Source organism: Penaeus vannamei, chromosome 8 (assembly GCF_042767895.1).
Source record: "Penaeus vannamei isolate JL-2024 chromosome 8, ASM4276789v1, whole genome shotgun sequence".
Taxonomy (NCBI): domain Eukaryota; kingdom Metazoa; phylum Arthropoda; class Malacostraca; order Decapoda; family Penaeidae; genus Penaeus; species Penaeus vannamei.
Genome location: NC_091556.1, coordinates 42,739,728 through 42,759,727, shown reverse-complemented (window position 1 = coordinate 42,759,727; position 20,000 = coordinate 42,739,728). Strand labels below are relative to the sequence as shown.

The 20,000-nt window shown below is 47.8% G+C and overlaps 1 protein-coding gene across 7 annotated transcripts in view; it reads left to right on the top strand.

Annotated features, from left to right (window-relative positions):
• Positions 1–20,000, top strand: part of ci (cubitus interruptus) — a 404,515-nt gene that overhangs the window by 365,423 nt on the left and 19,092 nt on the right. For 6 of the 7 annotated variants that reach the window (XM_070124718.1, XM_070124719.1, XM_070124717.1 and 3 more), the window contains 3 exons: positions 11,857–12,042; positions 12,261–12,499; positions 13,314–13,547. In XM_070124718.1, the coding sequence (XP_069980819.1) occupies positions 11,857–12,042; positions 12,261–12,499; positions 13,314–13,547 (659 nt within the window). The remainder of the gene's footprint in view (positions 1–11,856; positions 12,043–12,260; positions 12,500–13,313; positions 13,548–20,000) is intronic. The other variant, XM_070124720.1, reaches the window with a different exon arrangement.

Here is a 20,000-nt window from a genome sequence, read left to right as displayed (position 1 = left end):
AGGGAGAGAGGGAGGGAGAGGGGAGAAGGGAGAAGGGAGAGGGGAGAAGGGAGAGGGGAGAGAGAGAGAGAAGAGGATAAGAGACAGAGGCAAGGGTAGGGAGACGGAGTGGGAGAGAGGGAGAAATTAGAACAACGGAGATAGGGAAAGGGAGAAGGGGTGACATAGAAAAGGGTTAAAGAGGGAGAGAGATAACGAAAGGCGGAGGGTAAGAGAAAGAGGATAAGGAAGAGAATAAGAGAACAAGAAAATGAAGTTGAGAAAAAGGAGCAAGCAGAGAAAGGAAGAAGACAGAAAACGAATAAGGAAATATAAAAAGCAAAAAAAAAAAAAAAAGAGAGAGAGAATTAGAAGAAACCAAAAGGAAAACAGAGAAGAAAAGATATGAAGATGATAAAGTAGAAAATGAAAGAAAACTAAAAAAAAAAAAAAAAAAAAAAAAAAAAAAAAAAGAGACAGACAGACAAACAGACAGACCGCAAACCAGCAAATCATAAGACCGACAAACGAACGAATAAATACGTAAGATAGATACACAGAAAGAAAAGAAAAGAAACAGACAGACAAGATGATAGAAAAGGAACCCAATAAACACGAAGAAAATGGTGGAATAACCTCTCAGACAGCCACCCACTGCGAGGCGAAAGGAGACAAGAGGGAAGCAAGAAGGAGGAGAGGAGGAGGCGAGGCGAAAGGAGACAAGGAGGAGGAGAGGAGGAGGCGAAAGGAGACAAGGAGGAGGAAAGGCGAAAGGAGACAAGAGGGAAGCAAGAAGGAGGAGAGGAGGAGGCGAGGCGAAAGGAGACAAGGAGGAGGAGAGGAGGAGGCGAAAGGAGACAAGGAGGAGGAAAGGCGAAAGGAGACAAGAGGGAAGCAAGAAGGAGGAGAGGAGGAGGCGAGGCGAAAGGAGATAAGGAGGAGGTGAGGAAGAAGCAAGAAGGAGGAGAGGAGGAGGCGAGGCGAAGGGAGACAAGGAGGAGAGGAGGAGGCGAGGCGAAAGGAGACAAGGAGGAGGAGAGGCGAAAGGAGATAAGGAGAAGGAGAGGAAGAGGCGAGGCGATAGGAGACAAGGAGGAAGTAAGGAAGATGCGAGGGAGAAGTAAAGAGGAAGGCGATGAGGAAGCGATGATGCGAGAAGGAGACGAGGAGGAAGTAAGAATGAGGCGAAAAGGAGGCAAGGATAAAGCAAGTATGAAGGAAAGAGTCGAAAGAGGAGAAATGAATAAAGCAAGAAGGAGGCAAGTATGAAAGAAGGATGAAGCAAGGCACACCGCGTCCATTAAAGCAAGGAGCAGGCAAAGGTAAAACAAGAATCAGGCAAGGATGAGACAAGAATGAAGTAAGGAGCAGGCAAGGATAAAACAAGAATGAAGCAAGGAATAGCCAAAGATAAAAAAAATCAAGAACGAAGCAAGGAATAGCCAAAGATTTTTTTAGAAATCAAGAACGAAGCAAGGAATAGCCAAAAATTTTAAAAAGTCAAGAACGAAGCAAGGAATAGCCAAAGATATATAAAAAAAAATCAAGAACGAAGCAAGGAATAGCCAAAGATATTTTTAAAAAATCAAGAACGAAGCAAGGAATAGCCAAAGATATTTTTAAAAAATCAAGAACGAAGCAAGGAATAGCCAAAGATATTTTAAAAAATCAAGAACGAAGCAAGGAGCAGGCAAGCATAAAACAAGAACGAAGCAAGGAATAGCCAAAGATATAAAAAAATCCAAGAACGAAGCAAGGAATAGCCAAAGATAAAAAAATCCAAGAACGAAGCAAGGAATAACCAAGCATAAAACAAGAACGAAGCAAGGAATAGCCAAAGATAAAACAAGAACGAAGCAAGGAATAGCCAAAGATACAAAAAAAATCAAGAACGAAGCAAGGAATAGCCAAAGATACAAAAAAAAATCAAGAACGAAGCAAGGAATAGCCAAAGATATAAAAAAATCCAAGAACGAAGCAAGGAATAGCCAAAGATAAAAAAATCCAAGAACGAAGCAAGGAATAACCAAGCATAAAACAAGAACGAAGCAAGGAATAGCCAAAGATATAAAAAAATCCAAGAACGAAGCAAGGAATAGCCAAAGATAAAAAAATCCAAGAACGAAGCAAGGAATAACCAAGCATAAAACAAGAACGAAGCAAGGAATAGCCAAAGATAAAGCAAGAACGAAGCAAGGAATAGCCAAAGATATCCAAAATAATAAATCCAAGAACGAAGCAAGGAATAACCAAGCATAAAACAAGAACGAAGCAAGGAATAGCCAAAGATATCCAAAAAAATAAATCCAAGAACGAAGCAAGGAATAGCCAAAGATATCCAAAAAAAAATAAATCCAAGAACGAAGCAAGGAATAGCCAAAGACACACAAAAAAAAAATCCAAGAACGAAGCAAGGCCGAACGAGGCGAAGCGAGGCGAGGCGCCCCAGCGTTCATTAAATCCCCCGCCGACCCCGAGCGGCCGGACCCGCCATAATGACTTCATCTGACGCGGTTCTCCGGCTTCAGAACCACGACCTCCGCGCCGGGCGTTCGGAGGCTTTACGACCGATTTGCGAAATTGTTATTATACGATTTCGGTGCGGCGATGATGACACAGCGGCGAGAGAGAGAGGGAGAGGGAGAAGGGGAGGAGGGGATGGGGGAGGGGAGGGAGGGAGGAGGGAGGGGAGGAGGGGAGGGAGGAGGGGAGGAGAGAGGAGGAGGGGATGGGGATGGGAGAGGGAGGAGGGGGGAAAGAGAGAGAGAGAGAGAAAGAAAGAAGGGGAAAAGGAGGATTGGAGTGGGGGGATGGGATGGGAGGGAGGGGAGAGGGTGGGGAGGGTCGGAGGAGGAGGAGGAGAGGGGATGGAGGAGGAGATGGGAGGAGAGGGGAGGGGAGGGAGGGAGCGAGGGACAAGCATAATAACACCATTGCATCTCCGTGCAAGATACACACACGTTGCACGAGGATTTTTATTTTTCTCTCTTTCTTTCTTTCTCTCGCTCGCTTGTTTGCTCTCTCTCTCTCTCTCTCTCTCTCTCTCTCTCTCTCTCTCTCTCTCTCTCTCTCTCTCTCTCTCTCTCTTTCCTTCTCTTTCTCATCTCTCTCTCTCTCTTCCTTTACCTCTTGGCCTCTCATTCTACCTCTCACCCTCTCCCTCATTCTCCCCTCCCTCTCCCTTTACCTCTCCTTCTGGCCCTCTCTCCCTCTTCCTCTCCCTCTCCCTCCTCCTACCTTTACGTCCACCTCTCCGTCTCCCTCCCTCTCCCTCTGTCTCCCTATCTCTCCCTCTCGCTCTCCCTCTCCCTCTTCCTCTCCATCTCCCTCCCTATCCCTCTCCCTCTCCCTCTCCCTCTCCCTCTCCCTCTCCCTCTCCCTCTCTCCCTCTCTATCTCCCTCCCTCTACCCCCCCCCCCCCTCTCCGAGATCGCACGCAACATGGCATCATGGTATTGGCAGTAATGAAGGCAAATAACAGTAATTTAGCGAGCGTGTGAGGGCCGCCATCGCCGATACCCCCCTCCCCCCTCTCTCCTACTATCCCCTCCCCCTCCCCCTCCCCCTCGGCCAGCGCTCCTTGCCCCGTGGAATTCGAGTTTGTCTTCGGCTCAGTCTACGCTTCCCTTTTCTTTCCCTTTCCCCTTTTTTTTTACCTTATTTTCCTCTTCCCTTTTCCTCTGTTTTCCCCTTTCTTCCCTTTTTCCTCTATTTTCCCCATCCCTTTTTTCCATCATTTTCCCCCTCCTTTTTTTCTCCATTTTCCCCTTCCCTTTCTTCCTCCATTTTCCCCCTTCCCCCATTTCCCTTCTCCTTCCTTTTCCCTATATCTCCCCCCCCCATTTTTCTACCTTCCCTCTTTTTTTTTAAATAAAGCTGTTGAAAGTCGTATCGCATGATGTAGACGTCTGTAGGGGAAAAAAATGCAAAAAACCGGGGTATTTTGGGGGAGCTAGGGTATTTTTTAGGGGAATATTGCGTTTTCTAGGGGAGTTTTTGACTTAGAAGGGGGAGGGGAGTGGGGGACAGGAGGAGGGGGGCTGGAAGGGAGACGGGGGAAGGTGGAGGGGGTGGGGAATAATTTTTAGGTTGGGGGGCGGGGTTGGGGATTGCAGGTTGACAGGGCGTTGGGGGGGGGGCGAGAGGGAGAAGAATAGGGAGAGGAGAGGGTAAGATAGAGAAAGGGAACGTTTGAGGAAAATTAAGAAAGAGATGAAGGGAAGGATAGAAAGAGAAAGAGGAATCCGGATAAAGTACGAAAAGGAAGAGAGAGAGAAAGAGAGACAGAGAGAGAGAGAGAAATGGAATTCGAAACAGCGACACAAATTTAAAATCACAGAGACCCGAGGAGATGAAATTAAGAAAAAAAATAAGAATAAAACGAAGAGAAAAGAAAAGAAAAACCCTTCGCTCACAGAAAGAACAAAAAAAATCAAAAACCGAAAAAGACGAAAATAATAAATACCAAAGAATCCCGAGAAACGAGAGAATTTGTCAAGGCAAAAGACAAAGATATTTTAAGCAAGATATTTACGTGATAATATTTTTTTTCTCTTATTTCTTTGTTCATCTGCTGTTCTTCTGTTCTTTCTTTTCGTCATGTTCTTTTTGTTCTTGGCGTTGTTTTTTGTTTTCTTTTATGTCTTTCGTTGTTTTGCTTTATTGTATTTGTTGTTCTTTCTCTTTTCTTGTCATGTTTTTGCTTCCTCTTTCATTGTTCGTCTGTTCTTTCTCTCTTCCTGTTTCTACTTTCATTCTTTTTTATCTACGTTCTTCCCCTCTCCCTCTCTTTATTCTCTCCCCTCTCTTCCACTGATTCTTCCCTCATTCTTTCCTCTTTTCCCTCCTATTTTGTTCTTCCCCTTCTGCTCCCCTCCCTTCGCCTTGTTCTCGCTTGTTCTTCCACCTCTTCCCCTGTTCCTTTTTTCTCCACTGATTCCTCCCTCATTCTTTCCTCTTTCCACCTATTTTGTTCATTCCCCTTATTCTCCCCCTCCCTCGTTCTCCCCTCCTTGTTCTCGCTTGTTCTTCCTCCTCTCCCACTGTTCATTGTGTGTCCACGGATTCCTCCCTTTTTCTTTCCTCTTTTCCCCTTCTTCTCCCCCTCCCTTGTTCTCCCCTCCTTGTTCTCGCTTGTTCCTTCTTCTCTCCCGCTGTTCATTCCCCTTATTCTCCCCCTCCCTTGTTCTCCCCTCCTTGTTCTCGCTTGTTCTTCCTCCTTTCCCACTGTTCATTCCCCTTATTCTCCCCCTCCCTTGTTCTCCCCTCCTTGTTCTCGCTTGTTCTTCCTCGTCTCCCACTGTTCATTTTTTGTTCATCTGCCGTGTTCCCACCCGCCAATTTGGGCAGCGTTAAGAGACCCGACCATTTTACAGGAATTGGCAAATGAGACAAGACACGTTCGTAGTTTTACTTAAAGGTCATTTTTCAGTAGCCTTTGCAAAAAAAAAAAAAGGAAAAAAAAAAGTATTTTCCTTTTTTTTCTTCTTTAAGATAAACTATTTTCCGTTTTTTTTTCTTCTTCTTCGTTAAGAAACTATTTTCCTTTTTTCTTTATTTTTTTTTGTTTTTTGCTTTTTTCCCTTTGTCTTCTTAATGACGGTATTGGAGATAAACTGTATTATGAGGACCAGATAATCGAAACACCACAGCGCGATTTAATATAAGTGAAGTGAGAGAGAAAGAGAGAGAGAAAAAAAAGAGAAAAAAAAATGAGATAGATATTAGAAGCAAAAAAAAGTAAAAAAAAAAAGAAAAAAAAAAGAATTCTTACATCGTCATCCACATGCAACAATCTCAGCATCATTGTAAATTTTCTGACGCCTTTTTTTTTTTCTTTTGAGTCCCCCCTGCCCTCCTCCTCGTTTCTCTCTCTCTCTTTCTTTCTTTCTTTCTTTCTTTCTCTCTCTCTCTCTCTCTCTCTGTCCGTCTGTCTGTCTGTCTGTCTGTCTGTCTGTATCTTTCTGTCTTTCTTTCTTTCTCTCTTTCCAACAGCGCAACAACTCTCTCTCTCTCTCTCTCTCTCTCTCTCTCTCTCTCTCTCTGTCTTTCTTTCTTTCTTTCTTTCTCTGTCTCTCTCTCTCTCTCCCTCTCTTTATCTCTCTCTCTCTCTCTTTATTTCTTTCTTTCTCTCTCCCTCTCTTTATCTCTCTCTCTCTTTCTTTCTTTCTTTCTTTCTTTCTTTCTTTCTCTCTCTCTCTCTACTTCTCTCATTCTCTCTCTGTCTCTCTCTTTCTTTCTTTCTTTCTTTCTTTCTTTCTTTCCCTCTCTCTCTCTCTCATGCTGCATTTGTTTCTCTCTCTCTCTCTCTCTCCCTCTCCCTCTCCTCTCCCTCTCTCCCTCTCCCTCCCTCTCCCTCTCTCCCTCCCTCCCTCTCTCTCTCTCTCTCTCTCTCTCTCTCTCTCTCTCTCTCTCTCTCTCTCTCTCTCTCTCTCTCTCTCTCTTCCTCTCTCTCTCTCTCTCTCTCTCCCTCTCTCTCTCTCTCTCTCTCTCTCTCTCTCTCATGCTATTTAGAGCTGAAAATGGTCTCTCGACATGTTATGAAATGAGCCACGCCATTTTGCAGTGAATTTTTCGAAGTGTTTCGGGGGTTTTTTTTTTTCTCCCCCTTTTTTTGGGGGGGAGGGAGGTGAGAGTGGGGAGAGGGGGGGGGGAGATTCGGGGATTCTGTTGTGTATGTTTGTGTGCGTGTTTGGTGTGTGTTTGTTGTGCGTGTTTATTGTGTGTGTGTGTGTGTGTGTGTGCGTGTGTGTGTGTGTGTGTGTGTGTGTGTGTGTGTGTGTGTGTGTGTGTGTGTGTGTGTGTGTGTGTGTGTGCGTGTGTGATCTTACTCATAGTGTGTGTGTGTGGGATTGTTACTCATAGTGTGTACGTGTCTGCTTGTGTGTAAACTTACGTGTGTGTGTGATTCTTACTCATACATAACTCCCATGCGTACTCATTTACTCCAATCTTTCTCTCGGACTCGCTTTTAACCGCGTCACTCCCCCCTCTCCCTCATCCTCCCTCCCCCTCTATCCCCCACCCCCTCCCCTCTCCCTCCCCTCTCCTCCACCTCCCCTCTCTTCCTCTCTTCACCCCTCCCCCTCCCTCTCTCCTCCTACCCACCCTCCCTCCCCTCCTCACCCTCCCACCGCCTCCCTCTCTCCACCACCCTCCCTTCTCTCCCACGCCTCCCCCTCTCCTCCCCTCCCTCCCTCCCTCCCTTGAAGGATAATAGCGGGCTTTGCTTGATAGAAACTCCAAGGAATGTTCCTACGATGGAATGAAGATGTTCGCGCCGCCTTCGAGACTCCTTCTGGGACCACCGAGGTGTGAGTGCGCGGGGGGGGAGGGGGGTAGGAAGGAGAGAGGGGAAGGGGGGGGGAGGTGGAGGGGGAAGAGGGAAGGAGGGAGGAGGAATTGGAAGGGTGGGGTGGGAGGTGGGAAGGAGAGAAGAGAAGGGTAAGGTGGAAGGGGGGAAGGGGAAGGGGAAGAGGGGAGGGGTGATGAGGAATAGGAAGGATGGGGTGTGGGGAGGTAGAAGAGGGGAAGAAGGTGAAGGGATAGGGAGAGGGTGAGTGCTTTCAGGAAGGGGGAAGGGGTTATGGTCAGAGAGGGAAGGGGAGAGGAGGGGGAATTGGAGGAGGGAAGGAGGGGGAATGTGCGAGTGCTTGGGAGGGGGAAGGTGGAGGGGGGGAGGGAGGGGGAGGGATTTTGTTTAGGGAGGGAAGGGAGGGTAAGTATGTGTAGGTAAGGAGGCATTAGTGTTGGTTCCGATCGGTTTTATGTGTGCGTGGGAAGGAGCGTTCGTGTGCGTGCGTGGAGGGTGAAAAAAGAGATATACATTCTCTTACCTTGCTTATTCCTCCTTTTAACCTACTCCCCCTCCTCTCTTGTCCAAATTCCTTTCATTTCCACCCTTCGTACTTCACACCCTCGCCACCAATTCCTTTAAAAAAACTAATAAAACGTAAACACACTCCCTCCCCGCGCGCATTTCCCGACGAATCGAACGCAGATTTTCAAAACAAAAGAAATAACAAAAGCGCATCTAATATACGGCTTCAACCCTCGCATTATCTCTCACCTGAACGACCGTTAATTCGTCGCCAGGCATTTGATATCAATTCAGGTTTTATTCAGCCACTTGTAAAGAGCCTCAGTGCATTTATGGCGGGTCCAATCTTCATTTTATAACATTATTGTTCTTGTTTGGTGTTCTCGCGGACTTTTTTTCTTTCTCTTTTTTTTTTTGTTTCTTTCTTTCTTTTTTCTTTCGTTTTTGCTTATTCTTTCTCTTTGAATATTATTTTTCTTTTTCTTTCTCCTTCTTGTTCTTCTTTGGTTGTTCTTTTTCTTTTTCATCTTCTTTGTTGTATCTTCTTTTCCTTCTTCTTCTCCTTCCTTTTTCTTCTTCTTCTATTCCCTCTTCTCTCTTTCTCCTGTCTCCTTTTCCTCTTCTTATTCTTATTCTTCTTGCCCCTCTTCCTCCTCTTATCCTCCTTCACCTCCTCTTCCTCTTCCTCTTCCTCTTTTTCTCTCTTCCTCTCTCTTCTCCTCCTCCTCCTCCTCCTCCTCCCTCCTCCTTCTCTCTTCTTCCTTCCTTCCTTCCTTCCTTCCCCTCCTCCTCTTCCTCCTCCTCTTCTTCTTCTTTCCCCCCAAGGTATACCTGTTGCCTCGGCTACGCGTCTCAGAGCGTGCAATGTGATTCTATTTGTTTGTCTTGCAATGTGCAATTTATGCTCTCCCGTTCTCTGTGATGTGTCGGAAGGGGTGACTAATCTAATCTCGCGGGATGGCGGTAAATGATATATACAACCTTGTCATCTCAGTCTGCCGCCCTTCATCAACCCGGGAGACGATATATAGCATGTGTTTGTTTGTTATGCGTGCGTTTGTTGTGGGAATTATTATCATTGCTACTCCGAACAGGTTTTGTCGGCTGGTTTTATATTCTGTGAGCTTGAATATCAAAGTTAATGTCAGGTGGTTCGTTCGTGAATCTGTACGTTGTGGTAATGAAGAGCACGGTATTAAGAGAAGTAATGGTGTTGTCGTTTTGTCGGTGGTGGGTATTAAGTCGGGGTCGGAGGGAAAATAAAAAAAGATGAAAATGTATAAAAACAATGTGGTATGTCATTTCACAGAAGGATGGCGGATTTTTTCTTTCTTTCTTTCTTTTTTTTCTTTTTACTTCGGGTGAAAAATCGTAATAATTTAGGGAAAATTTGACAGGAAGATCTGAGAGGACATCATTTTGCATATACACTTTGTTCCTTCGTTAGATGTTAGCTCGTGCATTCCCTAAGGTACGTTGCGATCTCTCCCTACCTCCCCTTTCCCCACCAGCACCCCCTCCCCTCTTATCTCATTGTGCCCCTCCTCCCCTCCCCCTCCCCTCCCATGTAGATCCTCATAGTGTGTCTTCTTCCTCTTTTTTTTAATTAAATCCATACTGTTTACTCCTTTCTCTTCTCTCTCTCTCTCCTTTATTTCTTTTCATCTGTCTTATTTCTCTATATCTTCTTCTATTATCTCTTTCCTCCTTTTTCCCCCTGCCCCTCACCCATCTCTGTCCTCCTCCTGCACTCCTTGTCCCTCGATCCCTGCCTTTCTGTCCTCTTAAACCTTTTTCCTTCTTTCTTCTTCCTCTCCTATCCCCATTTCCCCCTGTTCCTTACCTCTACCCCCTTTCCCCTCTCACACCCCCTACCTCTCTCCCTCCCTCTTCCTCTTCTCACCCGCGCTACCCCTCTCCTGTGGCTCTCCTTCCCCTATGCTTCTGCTATTACTTCTCCCTGTCCCTTGTGCTTTCCCCCTCCCCTGTACTACATCCCCCTCTCTCTAGCGTCTCCTCCCTCCCTCCCCCCTCCCCCTCTACTCACCCCCTCCTCTGCATTCACCCCTTCCCCTGTACTCACCCCCCCTCTCTCCTATTCTCCTCCCCTCCCTCTCCTCTCTATGCCCCTTCCCCTGCACTCACCCCCTCTCCTAATTTCCTCCTCCCACCCCCTTCCCTGTACTCACCCCCTCACCTATTCTCCCCCCACTCCCTTCCATAACTGCTCACCCCCTCTCTATTCTCCCCCACCCCCCTTCCCTGTACTCACCCCCCCCTCACCTATCCTCCTCCCCCTCCCATGTGACCCCCCCCCGCCCCACCTCCCCTGTACCTTATCCAAGTGGAGATCTCATGCACCTTATTTACACGGCGTCCTCCCCGCTGCAGCCCCGGCCACGTCCCCGAGCCCTGATGAATTTGTTAGGGTGACAGCCAGCCTATCTCTTGGGCCGATCTAGGGGCGGAGGGGAGGAGGGGGAGAGGGGGTAGGGGAAGGGGGAGGGGGTGGGGGAGAAGGGGTAGGGTAAGGGGGAGAGGGAATAGGGTAAGGGGGAGAGGGGATAGGGTAAGAGGAGAGGGGGAGAGGGATAGGGGAAGGGGGAGGGAGAGATGGGGGATGGGTATAAGGGATGAGGGATGGTGAAGGAGGATGGGATAAGGAGGAGAAGGGGGATGGGTGAGGAGAAGAAAGGAGAAGGGGGAGAAGAGGTAAGGGATGGTGAAAGGGTCAGTGATGAGGGAGAAGAGGGAGTAAGCGCTGAGGAGGAGAATAATAGAAGTAGAGGGATGCAGAAGGCTGGAAAGTAGGAAGAAGGAGGAGGCTGGAGGCTGGGACGGAGGAGAGGACCTTGGAGGTAGAAATTTGGGTAAGATATGGAAATGGGGAAGACATGGGGGTCGCAAGATAGGTGATGTATAAGCCCCCGCCGGCCATGCCTCGGAGGCGGACCAGCAACCAATCCATCTCTCACACTTCTCTCTCCTCTCCCTCCTCTCTCTCCTCCTTTCGCCTCCCGCAGCATCCTCCAGGCCGCGATACACACCTCCCCGCCCGCCACGGCCTGTGTAGCATAACTATCTCGCATAATTATGGCAGCATCCCGGCCTCAAATCACGCGCCCTATCTCCCGACGCATGAGGGCATCGCTTTTCATATTTCATCTCCCGATCTGGCGCAGCATCCCCAGACAACACAGTCCGCGGTCCCGACGATAGCGATCAACATGATTTAGATTGGCAATAAGTGATTTATCAAGTTGTTGTTATTGTTAGACAGGCTGCGTGAGGTGGGTGCTCATCGGGGTGCGGTGGGCGGGGAGGGGGAGGGGGAGGGGGAAGGGGGAAGGGGGAAGGGGGGTCGCTCGGGTGTGCCGGAAGCGAGGGCATTATGACCTCTGTGTGTTTGGTTTTCTCTCTCTCTCTTTCTCTCTCTCTCTCTCTCTCTCTCTCTCTCTCTCTCTCTCTCTCTCTCTCTCTCTCTCTCTCTCTCTCTCTCTCTCTTGCGTCTTTTTATTCCGCGTTCTTCAGGCTTGCTTGTCTTCTTTCTGCTGAAGTCTTGCTTTTTTACGTCTTCTTAAGTCTGTATTTTTTTCGTCTTCCTGCTGGTTTTGTGCTTTTGTTGTTGTGTTGATACTGTGGTTCTCGAGATTATGGACAGACATACGAGTCTCTGTGTATGTTTGTATATATGTTAATAATAATAATAATAATAATAATAATAATGATGATTTAGGGTTTGCTGTGACAGGCTCTTGTGACATCTGTCAAGTTGTGCTTTGTCTGTTTATTGTGCTTCTTAACTACCCTCTGTGTGCGAGGAATGGCCGGGGTTGCCATCCACCGACAGTGCACGGGAATTGAACGCTGGTCAACAAGATTGCCAGACAACAACGCTACCACGGCACCATGCAGCACATCTGTATTTATTTATGTACATCCCCCACTTCCCCCCACTTCGCCCCACCACCCCCCACTTCCTCCCACTCCCCCATATCTCCTCCCCACTTCCCCACTTCCTCACACGACTAACCCCCCCTTCTCCCCCTCTCCCCCAGGGTCGCGGCTCACATCCCCCCGGCCGAGCCTCCGCCAGAGCCGGAAGCGAGCGCTGTCCTCGTCCCCCTACAGCGACTCCTTCGACATCAACTCCATGATCCGCTTCAGCCCCAACTCCCTCGTGTCCATCATGAACGGGTCCAGATCCTCGTCGGCCAGCGGGTCCTACGGCCATCTGTCTGCAGGTTAGTGTCCGAGGGGCTCTGTGTCTTCGGGTGTCTATTTTTTTTTTCTTTTTCAATATATACATTAAGAATACCCTTCTCGCATTTCTTCCATATATCTTTATCCATTATATTTATTTTCAAGGTGTTTATATATATATGCATATATATATATGTAAGGGATATCTTTATCCATTGCATTTTTTTCAATTTTCTTAATTGACTAACTGCTTCTTCAGGAGCCATCTCCCCCGCGCTGGGCGTCCACCCCTCCGTGGGCGCGGCGACGCACCTCCAGCAGCTGCAGGCCCACCTGATGCGGGGGGCGTCGCTCCCCGGGTCCCCGTTCCTGGCGCCGTCGCCCCTCCTGCAGCACAGCCCCTCCACCCTGGCCACCCACCAGAGCCTGTTCTCGCTCTCCTCGCAGCCGAGCCTCCCGCCCCTGCCCCCGAAGGCTGAGGTATGGCACCTCAAGCTGGTAAGCACTCCCGCCGCGCGCTCTCCAGGGCTCGGGGCTTGAAATAGGTCGTGAGAGTAAAAATAAATGAATAAATAATAGGTCATGAGAGTAAAAAAAAAAAAAAAAAGAAATAGGTCATGAGAATAAAAAGAAAAAATGTCATGAGAGTTAAAGGAAAAAATAGGTCATGAGAATAAAAAGAAAAAATGTCATGAGAGTAAAGAGAAAAAATAGGTCATGAGAGTAGAAAGTAAGAAAAAGGTCATGAGAGTAAAAGGAAAAAATAGGTCATGAGAGTAAAAAGAAAAGAAATAGGTCATGAGGGTAAAGAGAAATAAAAAGGTCATGAGAATGATAAAATAGAAGTCATGAGAACGATAGATAGTGTTTGTTCCTTGTCCCTCGCGAACAGCATGGCAGCGAGGATAAGGAATACCCTTCTTTCCAAATCCAATTACCAACCTTATCCCTAACCCAATTACCAACCTTGCTCCTTCCCATTCCTAACCAAATTCCAAATCTTATTCTTAACCCAATTCCTAATAACTCCTAATCTAAATCCTTCCCATTCCTAACCAAATTCCTCCCCATTCCTACCCAAATTCTCAACCAATTCCTACCCAAATTTCCAGCCAATTCCTACCCTAAATCCCCCCCATTCCCTACCTCATTCCCACCCGAAATCCCTCCCATTCCTACCCAAATTTCCAGCCAATTCCTACCCTAAATCCCCCCATTCCCTACCTCATTCCCACCCGAAATCCCTCCCATTCCCACCCAAATTCCCAACTTCATTCCTAACCAGATTCCTCCCTCCTTGTCCCCCTCCCAGGGCGAGAAGAAGGCGTCCCCGACGATCTCCAGCACGATGGAGGAAGACAAGGCCTCCAAGGTGAAGAAGGAGGCGTCGAGCACTACCTCAGCGGGGGCGTGCGGGACCGGGGGCGTGAGTGCAGCTGCCAGGGACGACGATGGACTTAAGGAGGAGCCGCCGGACTTCATCGAGACGCACTGCCACTGGAAGGAGTGTAATAAGGACTTCAACACGCAGGACGATCTGGTGAAGGTAGGTGGGAAAAGGAGAGGGGAGGAGGAGGGAGTGAGAGGGAGAAGGTGTGGGGGTTGTGTGGAGGTGTTGGGGTTGTGGGGAGGTTGTGTTAGGGGGGGGTTGTGTGTGTGTTGGGGGGTGTGGGAAGTTGTGTGTGTGTTGGGGGAGTTAATGTGTGTGTGTGTGATTGTATATTCGTAGGATGGGAGGTAGGTAAGCAGTTGATGAATATATAGAAATAAATGTAAACACCGATATAGATATTACAAAGAAAGCGAGATATAGAGGCAGAGACAAGAAATTAAGAAGAAGAATGGAATGGAAATAGAGGAAATACAAGAAAAATATATAGAGTAAAACACACACACACACACACACACACACACACACACACACACACACACACAGACACACACACACACACACACACACACACACACACACACACACACACACGTCCCGCACACACACACACACACACACACACACACACACACACACACACACACACACACACACACACACACACACACACACACACACACACACACACGCACGCACGCACACGCACACACACACACACACACACACACACACACACACACACACACACACACACACACACACACACACACACACACACACACACACACACACACACACACACACACACACACACACACACACACGTCCCACGGGAGTCCTTGGCGATAGGGGCGTCAGAAATATGCATAATGTATCCCTCAATCTCCATCGGGCTTCCTCAGGGATGGATAGCACTTTCATGCCACCAGAATGGAGGTAGAGACGAAGGACTCGACCGAGGAAATCAAAGGATATTCCTTATTGCAAGTTTGGAAAAAAGGGAAGGTGAGGAAGACGTAGATAAGGGGGGGGGGGAAGAAAAGGGGGAGAGGGAGATAGATGAGTAAAAAAGGGGAGAGAAAGGACTCGACCGAGGAAATCAAAGGATATTCCTTATTGCGAGAAAGTTTGGAAAAGGGGGAGGATGAGGAAGACGTAGATAAGAGGGGGAAAGAAAAGGGGGAGAGGGAGATACATGAGTAAAAAAAGGGGAGAGAAAGTATGTGGGGGATAAAACAACGACACATTGTAAGACTAGAAGAGGGGGGAAAGGTAGGGGTTTGTTTGAATAAAGAGGGGAGGTGGGGGGAGAAAAGATGAAAAAGGAAGAGCGGAAGAGAGAAATGGGAGAGTACAAACGACCATACAGTGATACCACATATATTTCCTTAGCGACTGAAAGAGCCATTGTTTTTTGTTACGCGACAAAGTTGACTTACTTGGTCGGGTAGGGGAGGGGAGAGGGGGTAGAGTATGAGAGAGAGGGTGGGGGATAGGGGGAAGGAAGGAGGAGGGAAAGGAGGAGGAAGGATGAAGGGGGAAAAGGGGATGGGGGAGAGAAAAGAGGGAAGGAGATGGGGGAAAGGGAAGGAGAGAAAAGAGGGGAAAAGGGAGAGAAAGAAGTTAAAGAGAGAGAGAGAGAGAAGAAAAATGAGAAAAAAAGTGAGAGCGAGAGCAAGAGAGGAAGTGAAAAGAAAAAATGAGATAAAGAGAAAGAGAGAGAGAGAGAGAGAGAGAGAGAGAGAGAGAGAGAGAGAGAGAGAGAGAGAGAGAGAGAGAAGGAACGAGAAAAAAAAACTTTAAAACATACACTACAAACTTCGTCAGAGGACTCTTAGCGGCGCCAAGATGAGAAACTTCTCGGGCGATTTTCCTTTATTTACGAGAAACAATTTCACTCTCGGGTCTAATCTGCAAGAAGGACTCATTCTCTTATACACCTGATATTCATTTTCATAAAAAAAAAAACCAGCTGATCTCATAAAAACAGCTGATCTCATAAAAACAGCTGATCTCATAAAAAAAACAGCTGATCTCCAGATTTTGTACGAGAATGAAGATGAAAATAACATCATCAGCGAAGAGACGGGAAGGAGATGTGTAAACTTCACTCTCACTTATTTTTTTATGAATCGCAACGTAAATTGTTTTGGCATTTTGGGCTTGATGTTGATGTCGGAGTTGCGCCCAGAGTGTGCTATAATCTCCCGACTACGTTATAGGCAGAACGAATTACGAAAAAAGAGAGGGAGAGGGAGAGTGAGAGGGGGTTTAGGGGGAGAGGGAGAGGGAGAGGGAGAGGGAGAGGGGGGGTAGGGGGGAGAGGAGAGGGGGTTTGGGGGGAGAGGGAGAGGGGGTAGGGGGAGAGGAAGAGGGGTGTAGGGGGAGAGGGAGAGGGGGGTAGGGGGAGAGAGAGAGTGGGGTAGGGGGAGAGGGAGAGGGGGGTAGGGGGAGAGGGGGAGAGAGAGGGAGAGGGAGAGAGAGAGAGAAAGAAGGAAAAAAGGAAAATGCATTTTGGAATGAATACGAAAATTTGTTGTAAATAAGACGAAATTTTTGGGTTGATAATCGATTTCGTGTTTTTTTTCGTGTTTCTTGTTTTTCCTTTTTCCTCCCTCTTTCTCCTTCTCGCTCTTTTAACTCATTATCCCGCCCCTTCTTTTCATTTTTCTTCTGCTGCTGTTTCTGCATCTGCCTTTCTTTCTTCTTCTCCTTCTTCTTCTTCTTCTTCTTCTTCTTCTTCTTCTTCTTCTTCTTCTTCTTCTTCTTCTTCTTCTTCTTCTTCTTCTTCTTCTTTCATCTGCATTTTCTTCTTCTTCTTCTGCTATTTCTTCTTATTCTTCTCTTCCACTTTCTTCTTCCTTTTTATCCTCCTCCTTCTCCGTCTTCTTCTTCTTCGCGTACTTCCCGCTCCCCTCCTCCGCCTCCTCCTCCTCCTCCTCCTCCTCCTCCTCCTCCTCCTCCTCCTCCTCCTTATCCTCCTCCCCCTCCTCCTCCCTCTTTCCTCCCTCCTCCCCCTCCTCCTCCTCCTTCCTCCTCCTCCTCTCCTCCTCCTGCCTCCTCCCCTCCCCCTCCTCCTCCCCTCCTCCTCCTCCCTCCCTCCTCTCCCTCCTCCCCCTCTTCTTCCTCCTCCCTCCGCCCTCCTCTTCCTCCTCCTCCTCCCTCCTCTTCCTCCTCCACCCCCTCCTCCTCCTTCCTCCTCCTCCTCCTTCTCCTCCTCCCCCTCCTCCTCCTCCTCCTCCTCCCCCCTCCTCCTCCTCCTCCTCCCTCCCCCTCCCTCTTCCCTTCCCCTCCCTCTAACCTCCCTCCTCCTCCTCCTCCTCCTTCCCCTCCTCCTCCTCCTCCTCCTCCTCCTCCTCCTCCTCCTCCTCCTCCTCCTCCTCCTCCCCGTTCTTTATTTCTAGCCCCGTTGCAGGACGAGAGAGGTAATTATCCATAAATTCTATACCCACCCTTAAGCCAAGGGACAAAAAAGTCTATAATTGCGTGTCGAGTTGTCAGAGGGTTACGCCCCTAACACGAACTTGTCTCGTCTGGGTCGCATATGCGAAAGATTTTTTTTTTAATTTTTTTTCTGTCAACGAAACGAAATAAAGAAAAAAATGGAGAATACAAAAAAGAGAGAGAAAGATGAAGGACACGTAATTGAAGCAGGAGGTTACAAAGGAAGTAGGAAATAGCGAAGACGAGGAGAAGAACAGGGAGACAGAAGGAGAAGTAGAAGAAGAAGAGGGAGAAAAAGAAGAAGAAGAAGAAGAGGTTGAAGAAGAAGGAGAAGGTGTGAAGGAGAGAGAGAAAGAGAGAGATAAAGAAAGAGAGAGACAGACAGAGAGAGGGGGGAGAAGCACAGTTGATAAAAAATAGATGAAAGGGGCAGAGAAAGTCAGAAATAAAGGAGTGACGGAAACGACGAATGAGCAGATGCGGAGGAAGATACACACGGCGATAAAGAACGTGTAGAAATAGACGTAAAAAGGTGGAAAGGAATGTAGAAAACGAGACTCTACTTCCCCCCCCCCCCCCATCCCTCCCCTCCCCCTACCTTCCTTCCTTTCCTCTCTCCTTTTCGCATTTCTTCCTTCCTTCGCTTCTCTTCCTCTATTCCCTCCTTCCCTTTCTCTCGCCCTTCGTCTCTCCTTCTGATAAAAAATGTCTTTCTTTTCTTCCTTTTCTTTTTCCTTTTTTCTCTCCCTTTCGTCTCTCTCGTTATCTCACCCCTATTCCCCCTTCCTTCTCCTTCTCCTTCTTCTTCTTCTCTTTTCCCTCTTTTCCCTCCTTCCTATTCCCTCCTTCTTCCTATTCCTTTCTTATCTTCCCTTCCTTGCCTTCCCTTTTTCACTTCTAATCAGCCTGTTTGTCCTACCGTCGAGATCTGCGCCATCACTCTCTCCTTCTCCCCCTTCCTTCTTCCATTTCTTCCTTCTCCGTTTCTTCCTCCTCCTCTTCCTACAAGTTTTCCCTTTTTTGGGTTCCCCTACTCCTCTTTCTCCTCCTCCTCCTCCTAATAATAATCCTTCATTAGTCCTACTCCTTATCCCTCTTTCTCCTCTATCCTTATCCTCCTCTCTACATATAATAATAATAATAATAATAATAATATATATATATATATATATATATATAAAAGTACATATAATAATATATATATATATATGCATAAATATCTCCTCCTCCTCCCTCCACCTCCGTCTCTCCTCCTCCCTTCCTTCCTTCCTAATAATATCCCTTCCTGTAATATAATAATAAATTCCCTTCCGCCTCTATCCTCCTCCTTCCTTCCTTCCTGTTCCTCCTCCTCCTAATAATAATATTCCATCTTCCCCTTCCCTAGATATATATATAATATATATAATAATAATAATAATAATAATAATAATAATAATAATAATAATATATATAATATATATAATAATATAATAATAATATAATAATAATTCCTTAATCCTCCTCCTTCCTCCTCCTCCTTCTGTCCCTCCCTTGTCCTTTCCTTCCTCCTTCTTCTTTTCCTCCTCCTCCTCCTCCTCCTCCTTGTCCTTCCTCCTCTCTTCCTCCTTCCTTCCTCCTCCTCCTCGTCCTCCTCCTTCCTTCCTTCCTTCCTTCCCTTTCCCCTCTCTCCTTCCTTCCCTCCTTCCTCCTTCCTCTTCCCCCTTCCTTCCTCCTCCTCCTCCTCCTCCTTCCTCTCCCCGTCCCTCCCTACCCCTTCTTCTCGTCCCTCCTCCTCCTCCTCCTCCTCCCCTTCCCCTCCCCCTCCTCCTCCTCCTTCGTCCCTCCTCCTTACGTCACACCGCCCGCCTCCTGAAGGGTCCAGCTGTCACACAAAGCCCTTATCTCGCCCCATATCTCTGGTCTTCCGCGCCTAGGACCTCGCTCCACCTGTCCCGTACCAGCTGTCTGTTGCCCACTGGCTCTCCTTTGCGACTCCACTACGTCTCTTTTCTTTCTCCTCTCCTTTCTTCTCTTCTTTTTTTGTCTGTTCTTCATCTCCTGTGATCTGTCTTCTAGCCTCTCCCCGCTTTCCTCTCGCATTTTTTTTTTATCATTTCTCCAGTTTCTTGAGCTTTCTCCTTCTCTTCCCTCATACTTCCTAATCCCTCGGTTCGGTTCTCCTCACTTCTCCATGTCTTCCCTTCCGTATCATCCCCTTCCTTTTTATTCCCTTTACTTTCCCTTTCTCTTCTTCTCACTTCCTTAGCTAACTCCCCATTTCCTTAAGCTCTCCCTTCACCCCCTCCCCTTCTTCCCACTTCTCTTAAGCCCTCCCTTCGGCACCCTTCTCTCTTCTTCCCACTTTCTTAGTTCTCCCTTTTAACCCTTTCTCTTCTTCCCCTTTGTAGCTCTCCCCTTTTAAACCCTTTTCTCTTCTTCCCACTTCCTTAACCTCCCCCTTCGCACCCTTTTCTCTTCTTCCCACTTCCTTAACCTCCCCCTTCTCCCCTCACCCCTCCCCTAATTACCCACCCTCCCCCTCCCCCCGGCCCACCCGCTCTCCCACCGGTAGCTTATAATTGAGAAATTATATTTGGTGGAATTTCTTGCAAAACCTTCATAAAACGACGAAAATATCTCCGATGTCAATGAATTCCTGAGCGGCCAGGGTCGAAAATCCCGCTTCTGGCCGGCGCATTCCGAGCCTTACGGGCGCTGACCAATTAGTAAGTCTATTGTATTCGTTACCAGCTTCATTACCCCGAGCCGCAAGGGTCACTCTCGCCTGCCTCCGTGCGGGAAACTGGCCCTTACGGCGGGAGAGTAGCAGCTCAATATCTGCATCCAAATAACTTCATTATACGGAACAGACCAACCTCGGCTGAGTTAAGAGCTGGGAGGTAAAGTCGCCCGTATTCTGAGACCTGACTTTAACGTGCAGGAAAGTGAGGGCGAGGGTGAGGGAGTGAGTGATTGGGAGAGTTGGGGAGTGAGGGAGGGAGGGCGAGGGTGAGGGAGTGAGTGATTGGGAGAGTTGGGGAGTGAGGAGGAAAGTGAGGGCGAGGGCGAGGGAGTGAGTGATTGGGAGAGTTGGGGAGTGAGGGAGGGAGTGAAGGAGTGAGTGATTGGGAGAGTTGAGGAGTGTGGGAGGGAGGGAGTGAGTGATTGGGAGAGTTGGGG